General features: G+C 45.4%; 1 protein-coding gene across 12 annotated transcripts in view; it reads right to left on the bottom strand.

The window, feature by feature from the left end:
• The window catches only part of MAB21L3 (mab-21 like 3), a 49,543-nt gene that overhangs the window by 12,133 nt on the left and 19,766 nt on the right, over positions 1-17,644 (bottom strand). For 10 of the 12 annotated variants that reach the window (XR_006885957.1, XR_006885956.1, XR_006885959.1 and 7 more), the window contains exon 7: positions 13,157-14,553. Coding sequence is in view for 2 of the 12 variants with exons in the window: in XM_046645033.1 (XP_046500989.1) it covers positions 14,320-14,553 (234 nt within the window). In the remaining 10 variants the exon portion in view is untranslated. Of the gene's footprint in view, positions 1-13,156; positions 14,554-17,644 lie in introns of those variants that run through there. The other 2 variants (XM_046645033.1, XM_046645034.1) reach the window with 1 other exon arrangement.

The raw sequence follows: 17,644 nt of genomic DNA, 5'->3' as shown, positions 1-17,644 counted from the left end.
TGTTCCATTCTACTTTCTCTAACTCCCTCCAACTTCACTAAAATATTTATCAGAGAGACTCTCTACTCCTCATCCCTATCCTCCAAAAAAGAGTGTGTCTTAACGGAGAAGGACAGAGCAGAAACTGGGAAGCCGGGGGCCTGATTGATAGAGATGGTCAGGAGGAGTGGGGGATGTGCCAGAAGACACTGCCAAGAAATGTGCTGATGAAAGACTGTTGTATATTTGTCTATCTCTCCTCTTCTTTCAATTCAATTAATATTTATCAAATATCCAGAGGGGTATGTGTCCAAAGAAATGGTTATATCCCCTCTTTATCAGAGAAGTAAATCTTAATGGCCAAAGCCATCTTTAGGGGACTTAATTTTAAAATGGAATAACAGCTCAAGATGCTGCAGGGACGTTTGCTAGAACTCTGGAACGCATCAGGAAACTCTGGACAAGTAAGGAGTAAGTTTATTTCCCAGTGGTCACCAGCACAGTCCGTACCCTGTTGAAATCACTTCTTGTTGGAGTGATACTGTGCTTCAAGAGGCTTGATTCTGGCTAAAGCATCCTGAGGCTGAGTCATTCCCGACCACTCCAACCTCCTGGGAATAAGTCTGGCACGAGGGCTGAGGGCTGGATTCTAGAAGGCACAGAAGATGTAAAACTGAGCCTGAGCCTATGTTGGAGTGGAGCAGCAGGCTAAGGGAGAAATTTGCAGGGTCTGAGCAATTTGTGTTTGGTGAGCAGAGAGTATGGGCAAGACACGTTTCATATACTGGCTGGAGGAAATCCTAGCAAAGGGAAAAAGATGACTTCCTCTTATTTTTTCTGGGAGCATGAGGCATCCAGGCATGCTTTTGAGGGAAGCCAACTGTGTGGCTCCTGTGCTTGAAGCCACAAGCCCTAATGGCTGGAAGAGGAGCAACCCTAGGAGGACATATTTTAAGAAAGAGTAAGAGAGAAACCCGTCGCTTCTCAGGCAGCCCGAGGTTATCCTGGGAGTCAGGATTCTTTCTTCCCTAAGAATCCAAAATGGTAGATTTAGAAATAATATTTTAAAATACCCGTACATCCAGAAGGTTTCTTCTTTTGGGGGCAGATACTCTGCCTTAGTATTCTCCAAACGAAGCCAGTACCAGGACCTAGGATAATCTTGAATCGATTTCCTGATTACGGGGTGCTTTATTTCAGTTGAAGCAGCAATTTTGCACACACTGTCTCATTTGATTTTCCATTTCTGCGAGGCAGGTTTTATGATCTCCATTTTACAGGTAAGGAGATTAAAGCTGAGAGAGATTAAGAAACACTCAGAACCTCCCAACAGTTACGTGGTGGGGCAGGGATGAAATCCTGGGTCTGGGCAGTGCCCCTCCCTGCCTCCCTATGTCACCTCCCCCATCTGGAGTGAGGCTCTCACACTGAAAGCCCTCTCTAGGGACTGCGAAGTTGACAAATGCAAGACAAGAACTTCCTTTTATTTTAATTCTGAATTTAATAAGATGTTAATAGGTGCTCCAAAGCCGGCCAGGGGTATTTGTTAAATGTTTTCCAAATCCTTGTCTCCTTCCTCCCTTCCTCCTTTCTCCCTTTCCTTTCTTTTTTCTTTCCTTCCTTTCACAAACACACACTGAGGGACACAGAGGTGATGATGTCAGCAGATGGAAGTTACAAAGATAAACAAGACTCAGATTCTTCCCTCAGAGGGTTTGCAAGTGGGATTTGATCAGAAATGGGCATGTTACAAGTAGACTGTAACCAAAGCCAGTGAATCTGGAGCTCATCTGCTGGACATATTGGAATCTATGGTTTTCTTTTTGTTTGCTTGTTTATGTTCTGTCACCCATCAACAGCAAGCTCCCTGTGAGTGGGAACTCCTCTGTCTTATCACTGAATCCTCAGTGCCTGGAACAGAACCTAGCACATAGTTGGTGCTCAATAAATACTTGTTGACTAAATGGATAAATGAGAAATGGATCCTTAATGAGGGCCTCCTGGAAAGTGTCAAGGAAAAAGTAGCATTTGCACTAGGCCTTGTTGAAGAGGTAGTTTCTATAGGTAGGTGTGGGAGCTGTGTGTGTTTCAGACAGGACACGAAGAGTGTGGGGACACACAAGAGCAGCTGGGTGGTGTGTGAGGGATGATGTGTTCGGCCGAAGCATTGGGTACGTGTGAGAGGGAAGTTGAGTCCGGCCCACATCACGGAGGGCCCTGGATGGCAGCTGTTTGCTCACTTGGCCACAGGAAATCATTCAAGTGTGTGTAGTGGGGAGAGGCTGGCCAGGGCTGTGGGTCAGCATGATGGTTCTGGGAGTGACACTTCATATGGGAAGAGTGGAGAGTGAAAGCAGGGAGGCTGTCGAGGGCGTTCAAGGCAACAGCAAGAGCCCACGTCAGAGGGGACAAGGGCCTGAACTGGGCAGAGGCTGTGGGACTATGAAGAAGAGGGGCACTTCACATCCGGAATGTTCCAGTGTCAGCAACCGAATGAATGTGGAGGCTGACAGACAGGGCAACTTCAAAGATGGTATTGTGGTGCCCAGCTCAGGTGCCAGGAAGAGAAGAGGGGAAGTCAGAGGAGTTGGGCTGAGAAGAGGAGAAGGAGGGAGGGATGATGTGTTTGGTTGGGGCATCTTAACTTTGAAAGTCGAGTAGGATGCCTAGTGAAAATGTCCAGTCAGCTGTCAGAATGTCAGCCATTCGGGTGTGGCCTGACAAGCCCTCTAATCACTGAGCCAAAAATAGTCAATGGAACAGAGCTGGGGTAGGCTTTTATGGCAGCCTGCAGGATTACAGGCTGCAGAACAGGCCTTGGAAGGGAACTTGGAGCTCCTCTGAGGCCTAGAGAGAATGGGTGACTTGCCCAAGGTCACACAGCCAATTTGTCCTTCCTAATTCTTATAGGAGGTCAATGAACTTTTTTTTTTAAAGATTGGCACCCAAGCTAACATCTGTTGCCAATCTTTTTATTTTCTTCTTCTCCCCAAAGCCCCCCAGTACATAGTTGTATATTCTAGCTGTGGGTCCTTCTAGTTGTGGCATGTGGGACGCCACCTCAGCGTGGCCTGATGAGTGGTGCCACGTCCGCACCCAGGATCCCAACCAGTGAAACCCTGGGCTGCTGAAGCGGAGTGCGTGAACTTAACCACTAGGTCACGGAGCCGGCCCCTCAATTAACTTTTAAGTGATTGAAATATTAAAATAGAAAAGCTCCTAACTTGCATCTCTTTAAGTGCAAAGCTGATTAGGGTACTGGTACTGATGAAATAAAGAGAATGATCTCTATGGGCAAACTGAGCTGCGTCCCCGATGAGAGCAAGGTCCTAAAGGAATCCAGTGCAGGATGGCTGGTGGCTTGGATTTTATTTGTCTATGGTATGCTTTTGTCTCCTAGGGTCTCCTGCATGCAGCAGCACCCAGCGCCCCGCCCCCACCATAGCTGTAGGTGATCAACTTGTTGTGAGTCCTGAATTCACAACCTATCACTGAGAAAAAGTTTCCAAACCCCTAGGAGAGGGAGGGCACGAAGAAAACCAAGCCTTGGACTGGACCCCAAGTTCCTTTCTTCCTCACTAAAGGACACTGGCCCAATTACAAACACTAGGACTTTTAAGAAAAGCAAACAAAACCCCAACCACATGGCAAAGGTCGTCCGCCTCGTGGAGTGGGTGAATGATTAACTCCTGGGAAAGTCAGTTTTGAGGATTTTTTACAGCGTTCAAAGGTGCAACTAGAAAATTTTAGCCAAGGGCAAATTCTAAGAGCAGCTCCCTCTCCCATCCATCACCCTATGTGCTCTACCTGTCCCCCTTTCCCTGAGGACCTTGACCGATGTCCACGTGAGCACCGCCCTACGTCAAGGGCACAGGGTGCGGGGCCCTCCCTGCCAGCCCCTTCTCCCTCGGTCCCCGCCAGCTCCTGTGGCTGCAGAGCCAGCAGGAAGGGCTGAGGCTTCCACCTGGAATCCGGGTCCTGGTCTGCTTTGTCTCCATGTGTCTCTCCTGTCACCTGCACAGTGAGAAATCACGACAAATGCACAGCTCTGCCCACATCCAGCCGGGTGACCTTGAGGGAGTTCTTATTTCTCTCTAAGCTCCCAAATTCTCATCCAGCAAAATGGGTCTGTGAGGCCTGGCTACCTCAAAGGGTTATTGAGGGGATTAAATGACATAAAGCATTTAGCACCCCTGTGTGCCTGGGACACAGGCAGTATCAGCACATCTCGGCGTCCCTCCCTTTCCTGAACATTCCCCAGCCCTCTCCTCAGCCCTCCCAGCAGGACGCCTCTGGGGCTTCTTCGTCTCCCCCTCTCCCAGGGTCGGTATCTAAGGGAAAGGAGTCGGAAAGAGCCGCAGGTCCTTCCCCTCTCCGCAGCCCTCTGCTCCTGCGGGGGAGGCGGCTGAGCGCCCCGCCGCCGCACGGCTGTCTGCGCAGAGCGATGTCAGGGCTAGGGCGGCCGCGCCTCCCCCCGTGCAAGAAACACGCCCCACAACAAACAGGGGTCCGGGGAACGCGGCCACCCCCGGGGTCACAACAGCCTTCCGGGCCCAGGGAGCTGTAGGGGCCCCAGGGACGCTGAGCGCCCTGCGCGCTCCCGAGAGCCGGCAGGGCGGCGGCCGCAGGGACCCGGAACCCGGGACGGCGCGGCGAGGCCCGCAGTGTCCGGGCGGCTCCCGGCGGGCCGCGGCGCCCCCTGCTGCCCTTCTCCCGTCCCCCCGCCCGACAGCGCTGCGCCACTGCGGCGTGCGCCCGTTTCCCCTCTCTCTCGATCCCCCTCGCTCCTTCAAAAGCCCATGCCCTGGTCACCAAGTCACCAACCGTAGCCCTTGGACAGAGAGAGTCAAGGGCAGGGAGCTTTCTCGATGCCCCTCACCGCCTCGTGTGGGCAAAGAACATCTTGGAAGGAGGCAGGAGAAGAGATGGTGAGAGGAGGGACCCACCCAAGGGGCAGGGATGATCGGGAGAAGCGCAGGAGACCAGAGCTCAGAGCCTTTTGTCGCCCCCCTCCCCCAAAATGTCCCAAACTGTGCTCTTCACCACACAAGGGCAGCCTGACTGGCTCACCTGGTCTCTCAGGTCTGAGACGACACCCTGGGGCACTCTCTAAGTGAACAAGCCATGTGTCGGGTGTTCCACCTAATATCTCTCTGTGCCGCAAAGAGGGAGGTAACATTTTACATGACAATCAAGAGTTCTGCATTCGGTCGTTCAAGCGTTTCGTTCATTTACAGTGACATTCTCTCTCTCTCTCTCTCTCTCTGGGGAGCACTTCTCATTTGGTCTTTTGTATTCGGTGTTAGGTCCTGACAGGAGATTCATAGGTTACAAAGTCTGAGAGCTGGAGACATACACTCACAAAAGAGAGTCACACAGCCAAACCTTAAGCTGGTTGAATGAGAGGAAATGAATGGTCCAGACTCAGACACAAAGAGAACAGGACAGACAGACCTTCTGCCAAGATCACTACTGTTTGTGTCCACGCCTGGCAGGAAGGGAGGGTGAGGCCATAACTCCTTTCTGACGTGCTTTGTTTAAATACAAAGTGTGTGTGTGTGTGTGTGTGTGTGTGTGTGTGTGTTGCTCACACAGTCCACACAACACACGTGTTGGATCCTGGCTGAGCGAGCTGTGCCCAGCAAACACTGGCTACAATGAGTACACATCAGTATCGCCAGTGGTGGCGGCTGAGCCGAGCCGAGCTGAGCCGGCCCCTCTGCAGCATGAGTGCGAGTCCTGCAGCCTTGCTGCACCAAGCTGTGCTCCGCACTGTGAGAGGAGCCAAGCCCTTCCCGGAAAAAAGGCTTCTGGAGCCCGAGGTAATTGTTCCTTCTCTGAAGCTAAAGATGTGATTCTTTAACTCCTCAAAATGTTGCTTTGTAGGGGAAGGAGCCTGACATAAGAGTTAGAAGACCTGGTTTCAAGTCCAGGTCCTGACACCAAGCAGATGCTTGTGATGGAGCAAAATGATTCGTTCCTTCATCCAATTACCCATTTAACAAATACTCGCTGAGCACTTGCTGTGCACCAACATTGTTCTAGGTATAGAAGATATGGCAGTGAACAAGACTGCTCTCTGCCAGCAAGGAGTATACATTCCAATAGGGGATCAGGCAGCCCACTATGGGGAAGGTTAAGTAGGGTAAGGGACAGAGAGACGGGTGCTGTCTGTGTTAGACTGGTCAGGGAAGAGTGGGCTATATCAACATGTGGGCAAACAGGTACAAAGGCCCTGGGGCAGGAATGAGCTTGGTGTATTTGAAACAAAACAAGGAAGCCAGTGTCCTGTCACTGGAATGGAGTGAAGGAGAGTAGTAGTGGGCAAGGGCAGAGAGAAGGGCAGGAGGCAGATCAGGCGAGGCTTGTGGACCGTTGTAGGGAGTTTCAAATTTTTTGCTAAGAGGATTGGGAGGATTAGAGCAGGGAAAAACATGATTTGATGTGCATGTTAAAAGGACCACTCTGGCTCTTGTGTGGAGAAGACTATGGCAGGATAGGGTGAGGTGGAAAGAGTACGTACCAAGGAAACCAGTTAGGAAGTCCCTGCAGCAGTCTAGCAAGGAGAGAGGACAACTTGGCCTGGTGGGGGCAGCATGGAGGGTGTTGGGAGTCATAGTTGGACTGTATTTAGAAAGCAGAGCCAAGAGGACTTGCTGTGGACTGAAGGTACTGGGTGGTGGAAAGAGAGGGTTCAAGGATAACTCCTGAGTTTCTGGTTGAACCGAATGGTTGAATGATGGCTCCATTTATCGAGGTGAGGGGCAGGTTTGACAAAGGAAATCGAGAATTCAGTTTGGGACATAATCAATTTGGGCAAATCATTTTCCCTCCTCTCGTTTGGCCTCTGCCTTCTCACCTTTAAAATGAAGGGAATGCCCACTTGATCACCAGGATCTCTTTCTGGTGATTAGGGTTATTTTTCCTAATTCTTCCACTTTTCCATGTCTTTTAGGCCTCCTAAAAATTAGAACAATAACATTTGAAATTTAATACTCAGTGGATGGATTAAACATTAGATTAGATGCAACTAAAGAGAGAATTGGTCAACTAGAAGATAGATCTAAAGGAGTTATTGACAATGCAGTTTTGAGCAATACAAAGATGAAAATTATAAAAGAGAAGTTAAAAGATACAGAGGGGAGAATGATAGAGTCTACTCTACATTTGAATCAGATTTCCTTCTAGAATGGAGAAGAGGCAATATTCAGTGTTAAACACTGATAATTTTCCAGAAGTACTGGAAATAATTTCTGAGATTCAGGAAGCCTAACAAATCCAAAGAAAAATAGAGATGAGTGGAGAGGGAGAGAAGAAGCAGCAGGAGAAATTAAAAGTAGCCACAGAGAAAAGGGGGATACTCTGCAAAGAAACAACAAATAGTCTAATGATTAACTTGCAAATAGCAACCATGGAAGCCAGAAGACAGTGGAAAAATATCTTCAATGTGCTGAGAAAAATTGTGTGAACCTAAAATTAAATACTCAGAGAAACAATCTGTCAAGAATGAAGGTGAGGGGCCTGGTGGCGCAGTGGTTAAGTTTGCACGTTCTGCTTTGGTGGCCCGGGGTGCGCCGGTTTGGATCCTGGGTGTGGACATGGCACCGCTTGTCAAGCCATGCTGTGACAGGCATCCCACATACAAGGTAGAGGAAGATGGACACAGATGTAAGCTCAGGGCCAGTCTTCCTCAGCAAAAAGAGGAGGATTGGCAGCAGATGTTAGCTCAGGGCTAATCTTCCTCAAAAAAAAAAATTTAAAAAAAGAATGAAGGTGAATAAGGACAATTTCAGACAAAAACAGAGAACTTACTCTCACATACTCTTACTATGGAAAATGCTAGAGCATATAGTCCAGGCAGAAGAAAAATGACCCCTGATAGAAAGTTTGAGATTCAAGAAAGAGTGGTGAGTAAAGATAGTGGCCAATATGTGAATAAGAAAATAAGAATTTTATAAAATAATAATAAAAATATCCATTTTCTATATGTGTGTGGTGGGGGGAGGGGTGGCAAACGGGCTAGAACCAAAATCCTGGATCTCAACAGCAGATAATGTGGGAGGGGTAGGATAGGAAGCAGGCTTTCTAGGGTCCTTGTTAGAAGGGAGGACAAAGGCATTGGTTTACTTTTGACTTTAGTCTACAGAATTTAGTCTATATGTGCAAATAGTGTTGATAACCATTAAAAGCCCAGAGATAGCATTTGGACTTTTCAAACTAGTAAGGGAGAGAGAAGAATGAAAAAAAGAAAAAAACCATTAATTTTTAAAAAGGCAAGAAGGTAAGGAGGGAGGCAGAGGAAGATTTATAAAATGGGTCAAACAGAAAGTAAAAGAGAGTAACAGTAAATCCAAATGCATTATTAATCAGAATAGATGTAAATGGACTAAACATTAGAGTCAAAAGACCTCAGCTGTCAGATGGGATTTTTCAGAAATCAGCCATTTACAAGAGACACAGTTATCAACCACATAAAGATAAAAATAGATTGAAAGTGAAAGGATGAAAAAAGATATCCTAGGCAACTAGTATCCACACAGCCAACGTTAAGGCAAAATATTTACAGTAGTTAATAAAGGTCAGTTTATAATGGTAACAGCTCCCATGAACTAGAGAAATATAAAAATTCTAAGCCTGTCTGTCCCTAATAATATAGTCTTAAAGTATATTAAGCAAAAGTTTGACAGAACCATAAGGAGAAACCGAAGAATCCACAATCATAATGGGAGATTTTAAAACAAATCTCTCAGTAAATATTGGAAAGTGCAGCCAAAAAAAAAAAAAAAAAATCCGTAATATACAGAAAATCTGAGCAGTGCATGATCTAATGGACATTTATTGAACATTGCATCTAAATTTGCTCACCTTCTTCGTGTACACAGAGAACAGAGAAGAATCCTAGGCTAAAAAGCTGCCCGCAACGAGCATCAAAGGATGGGGGCCTTTCAGCCCACTTTCTCTGACTATAATGCAATTTAGTTAGAAATCAGTAACAAAAACATAACTAGGAAACCCAATATATTTGAAAATAATAATTTTTTAAAACTTCTAAGCACCTCATAGGTCAAAGAGGAAATCATGGTAGAAATTAGAAAATAAATATTACTGAATGAAGGTGAAAACACAATATACCAAAGCCTATGGAATTCCACTAAAATGGTATTAACAGGAAATTTATATAGTTAGAAAAGAATAAAGACTGAGGATTTCTGACCTAAGCATTTAATTTAAGAAGTTATTAAAAAAAACCCCATCAGAATAAACATGAAGAAAGTAGAGGGAAAGAAACAAAGATATGAGCAGAAATTAATGAAACAGAAAATAAATATACAATAGAAAGATCAACAAAACTAACAATTGATTCTTTGATAAGTCTTCAACAGATTTATCAAGAAAGATGGGTACAGATGCATCAGAATTTAAAGAGATAATAATAAAATATTATGAAGAGTTTTATGCCAATAAATTTGAAAACTTAAATAAAATGGATAGATTTCTAGTAAAATACAAATTAACAACACCTGCTCAAGAAGAAACAGAAAATCTGAATATTCCTTATCCCTAAAAGAAAATGAATTTGTAGTTTAAAATCTTCTGACAAAAAAAATACAAGGCCCAGTTGGCTTTTTAGATGAATTTTACCAAAGTTTCAAGCAAAGAGATTATTCTAAATTTATTAGAATAAAACATAAAAAATAGAGGGCACTTCCTAACTCTGGTAAAAGACACAACTATAAATTTTTAGAGAACAATATAGGAGCATATCTCCATGGCCTTAAAAAAACAGAAGAATTTCTTAAACAAGACACAAAATGTGCTCCATTATAATGGAGAGGGTCATTGAAAATTCACCTACATTAAAATGGGGAATTTACATTGAAGTGCTATCACTTCAGAAAATATGTCGACATTCCTCATAAATTTGAACATATATATATTCTTTGAACTTGAAATTCCTCTTTTACATGTATTCCCTTAAAAGAGTTGAGTGCATCAGAAGACTTGTATAAGAGTGTGGATAAAAACAGTTTAAATCACTAAAATAAGAAACAATCCAAATGCCCAATTAGAATAACAGACATATAAAGTAGCACAAGCTTGCAGTGGAATATTATACAGCAGTGAAAAGGACCATACCACTGCCACATGCATCCACGTGGGAGAGTCTCAAAAGCTTACTATGGACATAAGCAAATCACAGAAGACTTCATACAGTGTGGTTCCATTTATATAAAGCTCAAAAACAAGCACAACGAAAAAGACATTGGGATGCATGCAGGTCATATTTTGTTGATTCTAAAATACACTTTTTCACACTTTAACCTCTCTAAAATTGGGATGCATCTTACAATCAGTGGTGTCTTGCAATTACATTTAACAGCACCTTTTTCTTTCTTAAACATGAAATAATGATGCATCTCACAATGGTTAGGGGCTTAGGTTCAATGAAATGTGGTAAGTAGTAAAACTATAAAGAAAAGCAGCAGAATGACTAACATAAAATTTGGGATCATGATTATCTATGTCAGCAAGGGAGGGGGTTAGGGGACCAAAGGGACACCTAGGAGAAATCTAAAGTATGGCAATATACCATTTTTTCACCCAGATAGTGAGTATGTTGGTGTTTGTCTTAGTATTATTCTTTAAACAGTTTAGACCCTTTCATGGATAATATTCTTCACAATGAAAAAAAAAGTGTGAAGAGGTGAGGAAGTGGAGGCACGTGTATAATGACTCAGGAAGCTGGAGAGTGATGGGAGAAGGGAGGCAGGCAGTAGCTGCAGGGGGATGTGCAGGATGCTACAGGAAGCAAATGGAAAGACGTCCCTGAGATGCTGGGAGGCATTGGTCCATCGCGTGTGGAGAAATCAGGAGGGATGCTACCTCTGTTTTAGCAAGAGGACAAGAGAAAAGATCGGTTTATGGAATTTGTGGTGGAATTTTGTGCATGTTTTCCTTGTGGTGTTTTCTAATTTCTTTACAAAGAATTTAGATGTGGGCTTGGGTAGTTATCAGGAATGGCAGAGATGGACGAAGGGCTGGCGGGGAGGGTGGCCATCTAAATGCTAAATGTTTATTCAACAATGAGTCCATGCCAGGTGCCAAATGAAGAGTGTTTTACATCCATTATTCCATGTATTCTCCTCATCAAAGCAGTGAGGTATGTATTCTCTCACGAGGCTTGTACTAGTTCCCCAGAGCTGCTGTAACAAAATCCCCAACTGCATGGCTTAAACAACAGAAAATTATTTTCTCACAGTTCTGGAGGCTGGAAGCCCAAGATCAAGGTGGCAGCAGTGTTAGTTTCTGCTGAGGCCTCTCTCCTTAGGCTTGCAGACGGCTTTTTCTCTTGGTACACCTGCCCATAGTGTCTCTTTCACTACTTATAAGGACACAGTCCTATTGGATGAGGGCACCACCCTAACAGCCTCATTTTAACTTATTCTTTAAAGATGCTGTCCCCAAATACAGTTACATTCTGAGTTACTGGGGTTAGAGATTCCACTTGTAAATTCAGGGGGACACAATTCAGCCCATAGCAATGCCTGTAAGGAAATGGAGATTTAGGGAGGTCTAACAACTTGCCAAGGGCATGCAGTTACAGTGGCAGAGCTGATGCAAATGCAAGCAGGTCAACTGCAGTGGCTGAATACCAAGCATTTCACTTAAAACAATTCTGTACCTAGAAGAGTGGAGGTGGATAGAAAAGGCCTTTTGGAGAATTAAAAAAAAAAAAAAAAACAGCTGACTAGAATAAAAGAGTAATATTATCAGACTTTTGAGAGCTGTGCATTCTGTCTTAGGAAACAGAACGGAGCTGAATGCTCCACAGTCCCCAGGAGGGGCTATCCTCTCATAGGCTTTCTTTTTAAATCTGAGCTTTAAGCAGAAAGACTAAATTTTGGCCAAAACGGAAGGAAAGATCAACAATTTAGCATCAGCTGGAATCCACTGTCCTTGGTTTCCTTTTTGGGAAAGCCAGATGTAAATTACAGGCTGGGGAAGAGTGATGCCTGCTGGGCTCTGAGGACTGTGGGTGGGAACCTGGCTTTTTTCATATGTGGTCCCCTGCTGCCCTCTGCTGGCCAGCAGCGGGAACACTCAGGAACCCACAAGTAACCCTACTTCCTCTAAAATCACAGATCTACAGGGAAAGACGGGAAGAATCTACTGGAATCATACTGTGCAGTATGTCAGTCCCACCTCTCTCCATACACATAAACACATTTCGAATCAATGGTATAGCCAACTTACACTTTTTGGCATTCTATAACTGCATAGCTGTTTTAAAATTTGCTTCAGCTGTTTTCTTCATTTAAAAAAAAACAAAAACAAAAAACATGTTCTATCTGCCACCTTCTCAAAAATGAGTTTTCTCAAGATCCAAGAATATGAGAATTTGAATGCAAATTTTGATGATTTAGCAAAACATCGGTTTGCTCATCATTTCATGGATTCAAATATTATGAACTTATTGTAGATTTGGAAAGATTTTCTTCTCAACATTTTAAAATCATGATTTCCTATGTGACAGCCCATGGATCCCACCATTTGGTCACAGCATTTTCTTAAAAATAATTGTTTTCATTTTCAAATGTGACTTTTTAATATTTATTTATTTATTTATTTGCTAAGGAAGATTCACCCTGAGCTAACAACTGTGCCAATCTTCCTCTATTTTGTGTCTGGGTCACCACCACAGCATGGCCGCTGATGAGTGGTGTAGGTCTGTGCCTGGGATCCCAAACTGGACCACCGAAGTGGAGTGCGCCAAACTAGGCCACGGGGCTGGCCCTCAGATGTGACTTTTCTTTTTAAAAAGTCAGTAGTTCATCCTTTCAGACATTTGACTCTTCTATATTTGGGGAAACTGTTCCAAGTAATAAAGAATTCCCTTGAGCTGAGGACTTTAAATAAATGCCAGAAGAAACTATTGACCTTCCTAAGAACTCCCAGAATTCCTGGCACAGGATGTGTAGCCTGAGGACCTCAGTGAAACTCAAAATGGGTGTGCTCAAGAGCCTTCCACACCCTCACCCTCGTGTGAGCCCCAGCCCTTCTCTGTGCAGTTGCTGGAATGGACATTTAAAATGCAGATCAGATCATGACACCCGTCTGCTTCAGGAGAGGCCAAATGTCACAGCTTTGATTTTAGAATGAAACACAAATTCCTTACCCGCTTTCCAAGGCCAAGTCATCTGACTCATGCCAGCCCCTCCAAGTGGGCCCTTGGCCCCCTTTCCTTCTTCAGCTGTTTGCGTTTTCATCCTTTAAGGATCTCTCTGTGGCTCTATTTCAATATTCTGTTTATTTGCTTCAGGGCACTTGCTACAATTGGTAACGAACATGTTTATTTATCTGTTGTTCATTTCCTGTCCCCACCATTAGGCATCATGCATCAAGTAAGCCTTGTCGATCTTGCTCTTTGCTGCATTCCCAATGCCTAATGAGCATGTATTTATCAATGAATGAGTGAGTGAAGCGAGCAAAGGAGGGAACTGAGAGATGAGTGACACCAAAGTCATTCCATGCAGATGGTGGTACCAAGTTCATTCATAAACATAAGGAAGTCCCATCCCTGTCCTGCAGCACGGGAAGCAAGGAGAGGGCAGTGGCTGCATTTCATCTTTGACGCTAGGCATCAAAACCACTCTTTTCCTGCTTCGAGAAACCAGGGAAGCAGACAGAACACACCACAAACCACCGTTTAGAAGAGGTGGAGGCAGCGAGGAAACACAGGCATGCTGACCCAGCAGACCCGTTCCATCACTGGTGTGGGGACCCATCCAGGATGCAAACTCCGGCTACTAAACCCACGAGTTACACTTTGTGCTGATCCAACGCCTTCCCCTTGAAAGGACACCAGCACGGTCCCGCAGGTTCACAGCCCTGCTGTGAGGCAGGCATATTAACAGTCCCATTTTACAAATGGGAAGATAATGAGCCCGTGGTCAGTGGCTGGAGAACCACGGCTGGGCAGCAGGCTGATGCCTGGCCTTCTGGAAAGAGGTTCTTGTCTCCATCCTCCTCGTCAGACCATCAGAGCCTGAGCAAGGGAAAATAACTTCAGAACTGTCATCAGTTCAGAATCTGGCTTGGTGAAGCTTGCTGAGAGCTATCCCCAAGAGAGGTAGCTAGTGAGGGCTGAAGTGCTCTCGTGGCTCCAGGGAGGCCTGGGTCAGACGTCTTAGGGCACAGTTTACCCCGTCTTCAGTACTACTGGGCCAGTGTAAATTCCTCCGTCATATGTTGCTTCTCTCCTGGGCAGGATCGTGGCATTTGACTGGAACGATCCACAGTGAACGAGGGTCAAGCCAGAGTGAAATGTCCAAGAGTCTCTCAGGCCAGGCTGATCTGGGGGTCCTTCAGGAAGAAGGCCAGTTTCTGGGCCACAGCATCCAGCTCGCATGAGCTGGCGTGCTGAAGGAGGTTGCTCTTCCGCACGAAGTAGTGTTTCAGAAAGCGCTGGCTCACGCACTTGTGCAGCTTCCTCACCAGGCGCAGGAACGCTTTGCGGAAGACCTGCCAGTCCTTCAAGTGCGGATATTTCTCACAAGTCCAAAAGAGCACTGTCTGTGGAAGGAAGAGGTGGTGTCAGACACGGTTCTGGGCAATTGAGGAGAGTATCTCCAGAAACATTACTGAGCTCACATGGCCTTGGAAGGAGGGAGAAAGAAGTCACTCAGAGCAAGCTGGTTCTGCCATGAATTCATGGTCCCCAAGCTCAGGTGGGCTCTCAGACTTGCCTGCTGGTCTCCTACACCTCTTTGCTAATTTATTCTCTTTCCACTGACATTTCCTGTGATCGCTACTCTCCTTAAATCTGTACTCCCCTATCCCCGGCAGGTGCCTATGCCTCTGACTTTACCAGGAAAATGGAAACCCTCATGCCTGCAGACCAGACAGTTCTGCTGACACTGGCATCCTCCTCTCCCTCTCTGCCTGCTCCCCTCCTCCCAGCTGGGGTGAATCCTCTGCAGGGCTGGGGATGGTCCCTTCCAGAAACCGTAAATGATTGATCTCCCTCTTTCTCACTGGCTTTTAAAACTGTCCGAAGCCCTCCGACACCCCTAATCCCACATCTCCCTCCTGCCCTAACTCTGCAAATCCAGGTGTCTCCAAAGAAGCATCCCAATCATTTGTCATCATTTCTTCTCCTCGGATGCCGTGCCTCACTCGCTCCAGCATGGATTCTTCCGCCATCAGGCCTCAAAAGCTGCTCTCCTTAAGGTCCAGTGACCTCCATGTTGCTAAATCCAACAGGCCTTTCCCAGCCTTCACTTACCTGACCTAACCTTTCAGCAGAATCTGATTCTCACACCTACACCCTCCCTCTTGAGCCATTCTTCTCTTGGCTTCCAAGCCATCACGCACTCTGAGGTTTCTCCCAGCACCACAGCTGCTCCTTGGCACGCTCTGCTCAACCTCCTTTACCTGCCTCTAATGTTGGAGTTTTGGAGGCTCAGTTCCAGGCCCTCTTCTCCTCTTCTTCTATCTTCCTTCCACAACAGGGGTTTTAATTCCCACTAAATATTGGTGACTTCTAATTTTTTCCCTCCAGCCAAGACTTCACCTCTGACCTCCTTACCTGATACCTCTTGGAAATCTGAAAGTTATCTCAGTCAACATGTCCAAACTGAACTCATGGGCTTCCCCACAAATCTGGTGGCCTCCAGAGTTGCTCATCCAGCCAGTTAGGCAAGACAGAAACCCAGGAGTCATCCCTTCGCTCACGAGCCCCAATCAAATCCCGCCAACCCTGCTGCCTAAGTCTTTCTCAAATCCACCCACCAATCTTCATCTCTAATATTATTATCCTCTTCCATCACATCTCACCTGGACCTCGGCAATAGCCATCAAAGTAAGCAGTCTGCATCTATTCTTGTCACCATCCAATCTGTCATCATCCACACTGCAGCCAACAATATTTTTGACATAGAAATATGTTTCTTTTTGTCCAAAATACTTCAAAGTATTTCAATGCCTTGTATTGAAAGTATTCTTGTCTAAAATACAAAGTATTGCAGTATTCTCGTCTCAAATACTTCTTCCCATTGTTTGTAAATTAAAAATACAACCCTTAACATGGTTTGGCTTATAAGGTTTGGTCCCTGCCTTCCTCTGTGGCCTCATCTTGCCCTGCATTTTCCCCCTTGCTTCTCCTTCTGGCTGCACCGGCCTTGTTTCATGCTCTCTTCTATCACAGGGCCTTTCGCATCCAACTTTTCTGCATGGAGCAAACTTCCTCACCCACTTTGTCCTGGAAACTCATCCATCAGATCAAATTTCCCTGTGACACCCGTTGAACATCCTCTTTGCCATGTACTTCTCCTAAGCAGCAACGATCTCAGTAATCGTCATTTGTGTGTTTATTTATGTGATCCCTACTAGACTGTAAATGCCACGAGAGAGGAAGAGTGTCCTCCTTTTATTCGCTGTTATGTCACTGGCACCCAGCAGAGGGATTGGCCCACGGGAGGCAGTCGATAAACATTTATTGACTAAGTGAAATAATTAACTAGTATTATTGTTTAGATGCTGAGTATTTTTAGAATATAGTCTTTATGAGAAAGTAAAGCAGTTTTAGGTTCACAGCAAGATCTTGACTGCGTTTTGATTTAGATTACATTGTTTTGAGTGAGTGGGAGATAATTTCATGCTGGTCAAGCTAACCTAGATAGCAAAACAAATGCTGTAATTCTTTTTGTAGTTAAGCTTTTATCTCCCTAAGCAAACTGAAGCTGTTAAGCCCATTGTAATCAACCCCTGTGCCTGGAGTAGGTTTTAGGAATAAAGAAACCAATGAAAGATAAGCTCTTGCTTCACATGAAATCACTTTGGGGGAAAGCCTCTCGGGAGAGGAGGCGAAGACCTTACAGGACAGTCTCAGACTCAAGGCGAGGTGACCATAACTGGCTGGTTTACAACCCAAGTTCTTCTACTTTTCCCAAACTAAAGCCTTGGCAAGGAGCCCATACCCTCAAGTCATTATCCAGGATGGTGTCTAACACCACATTGTCACCAGCCACCTTCGTCCTGATGCCTAAATGTGAAAGAATTCGGCCCTCGGACCGAGGGTGGAAGACTAGAGGAAAAGGCCGTTAGTACTGTTTCTGTTTGTCCCACCCTTCTCAACAAATAACCCCCCTTTTCAAAGCCCATTCTTGAGAATGCACAATTTCATTGTTCCATGTACGTGGATTAGGGAGGATTGAAAGAGAGAACCTGAGGAGTTACCCTAAAATCCTCTAGATCATTCAGAAGCCACTAGAACAAAAATCAATCCTTGGGTGGGACGCAGTTCTGAGTGTGATGTGGATTAAGGCTGCCCCAGCTAGAGAAGCCCAAGGTGACCTGGCCTACATGCCAAACTATACGACCCAGTGGACGTTTTTTATGGTATGAATTAGGACCGCCCCAGGGAGAGAAGCCCAGGGCATCCTCACCTACATGCCAATCTATATGGCCAGATTCGTATCTAAAGTTATACGACCGCACAATAACCAGACCCCATCTGCACTGAAATCATTTAATGACTTTTTACATCATCCTTTCTTTTTTTCCAGTAAAAATAAGTCACGTACCCATGCCTTATAAAATTAGCCCTAACCCTCAACTCAGGGCAGCAGCAGGAGCTCTGACTGCCCGTGGGTCTTGTCCCCAC

The sequence above is a fragment of the Equus quagga genome, chromosome 18 (assembly GCF_021613505.1).
Source record: "Equus quagga isolate Etosha38 chromosome 18, UCLA_HA_Equagga_1.0, whole genome shotgun sequence".
Taxonomy (NCBI): domain Eukaryota; kingdom Metazoa; phylum Chordata; class Mammalia; order Perissodactyla; family Equidae; genus Equus; species Equus quagga.
This window is presented reverse-complemented; position numbering and strand designations above follow the sequence as displayed.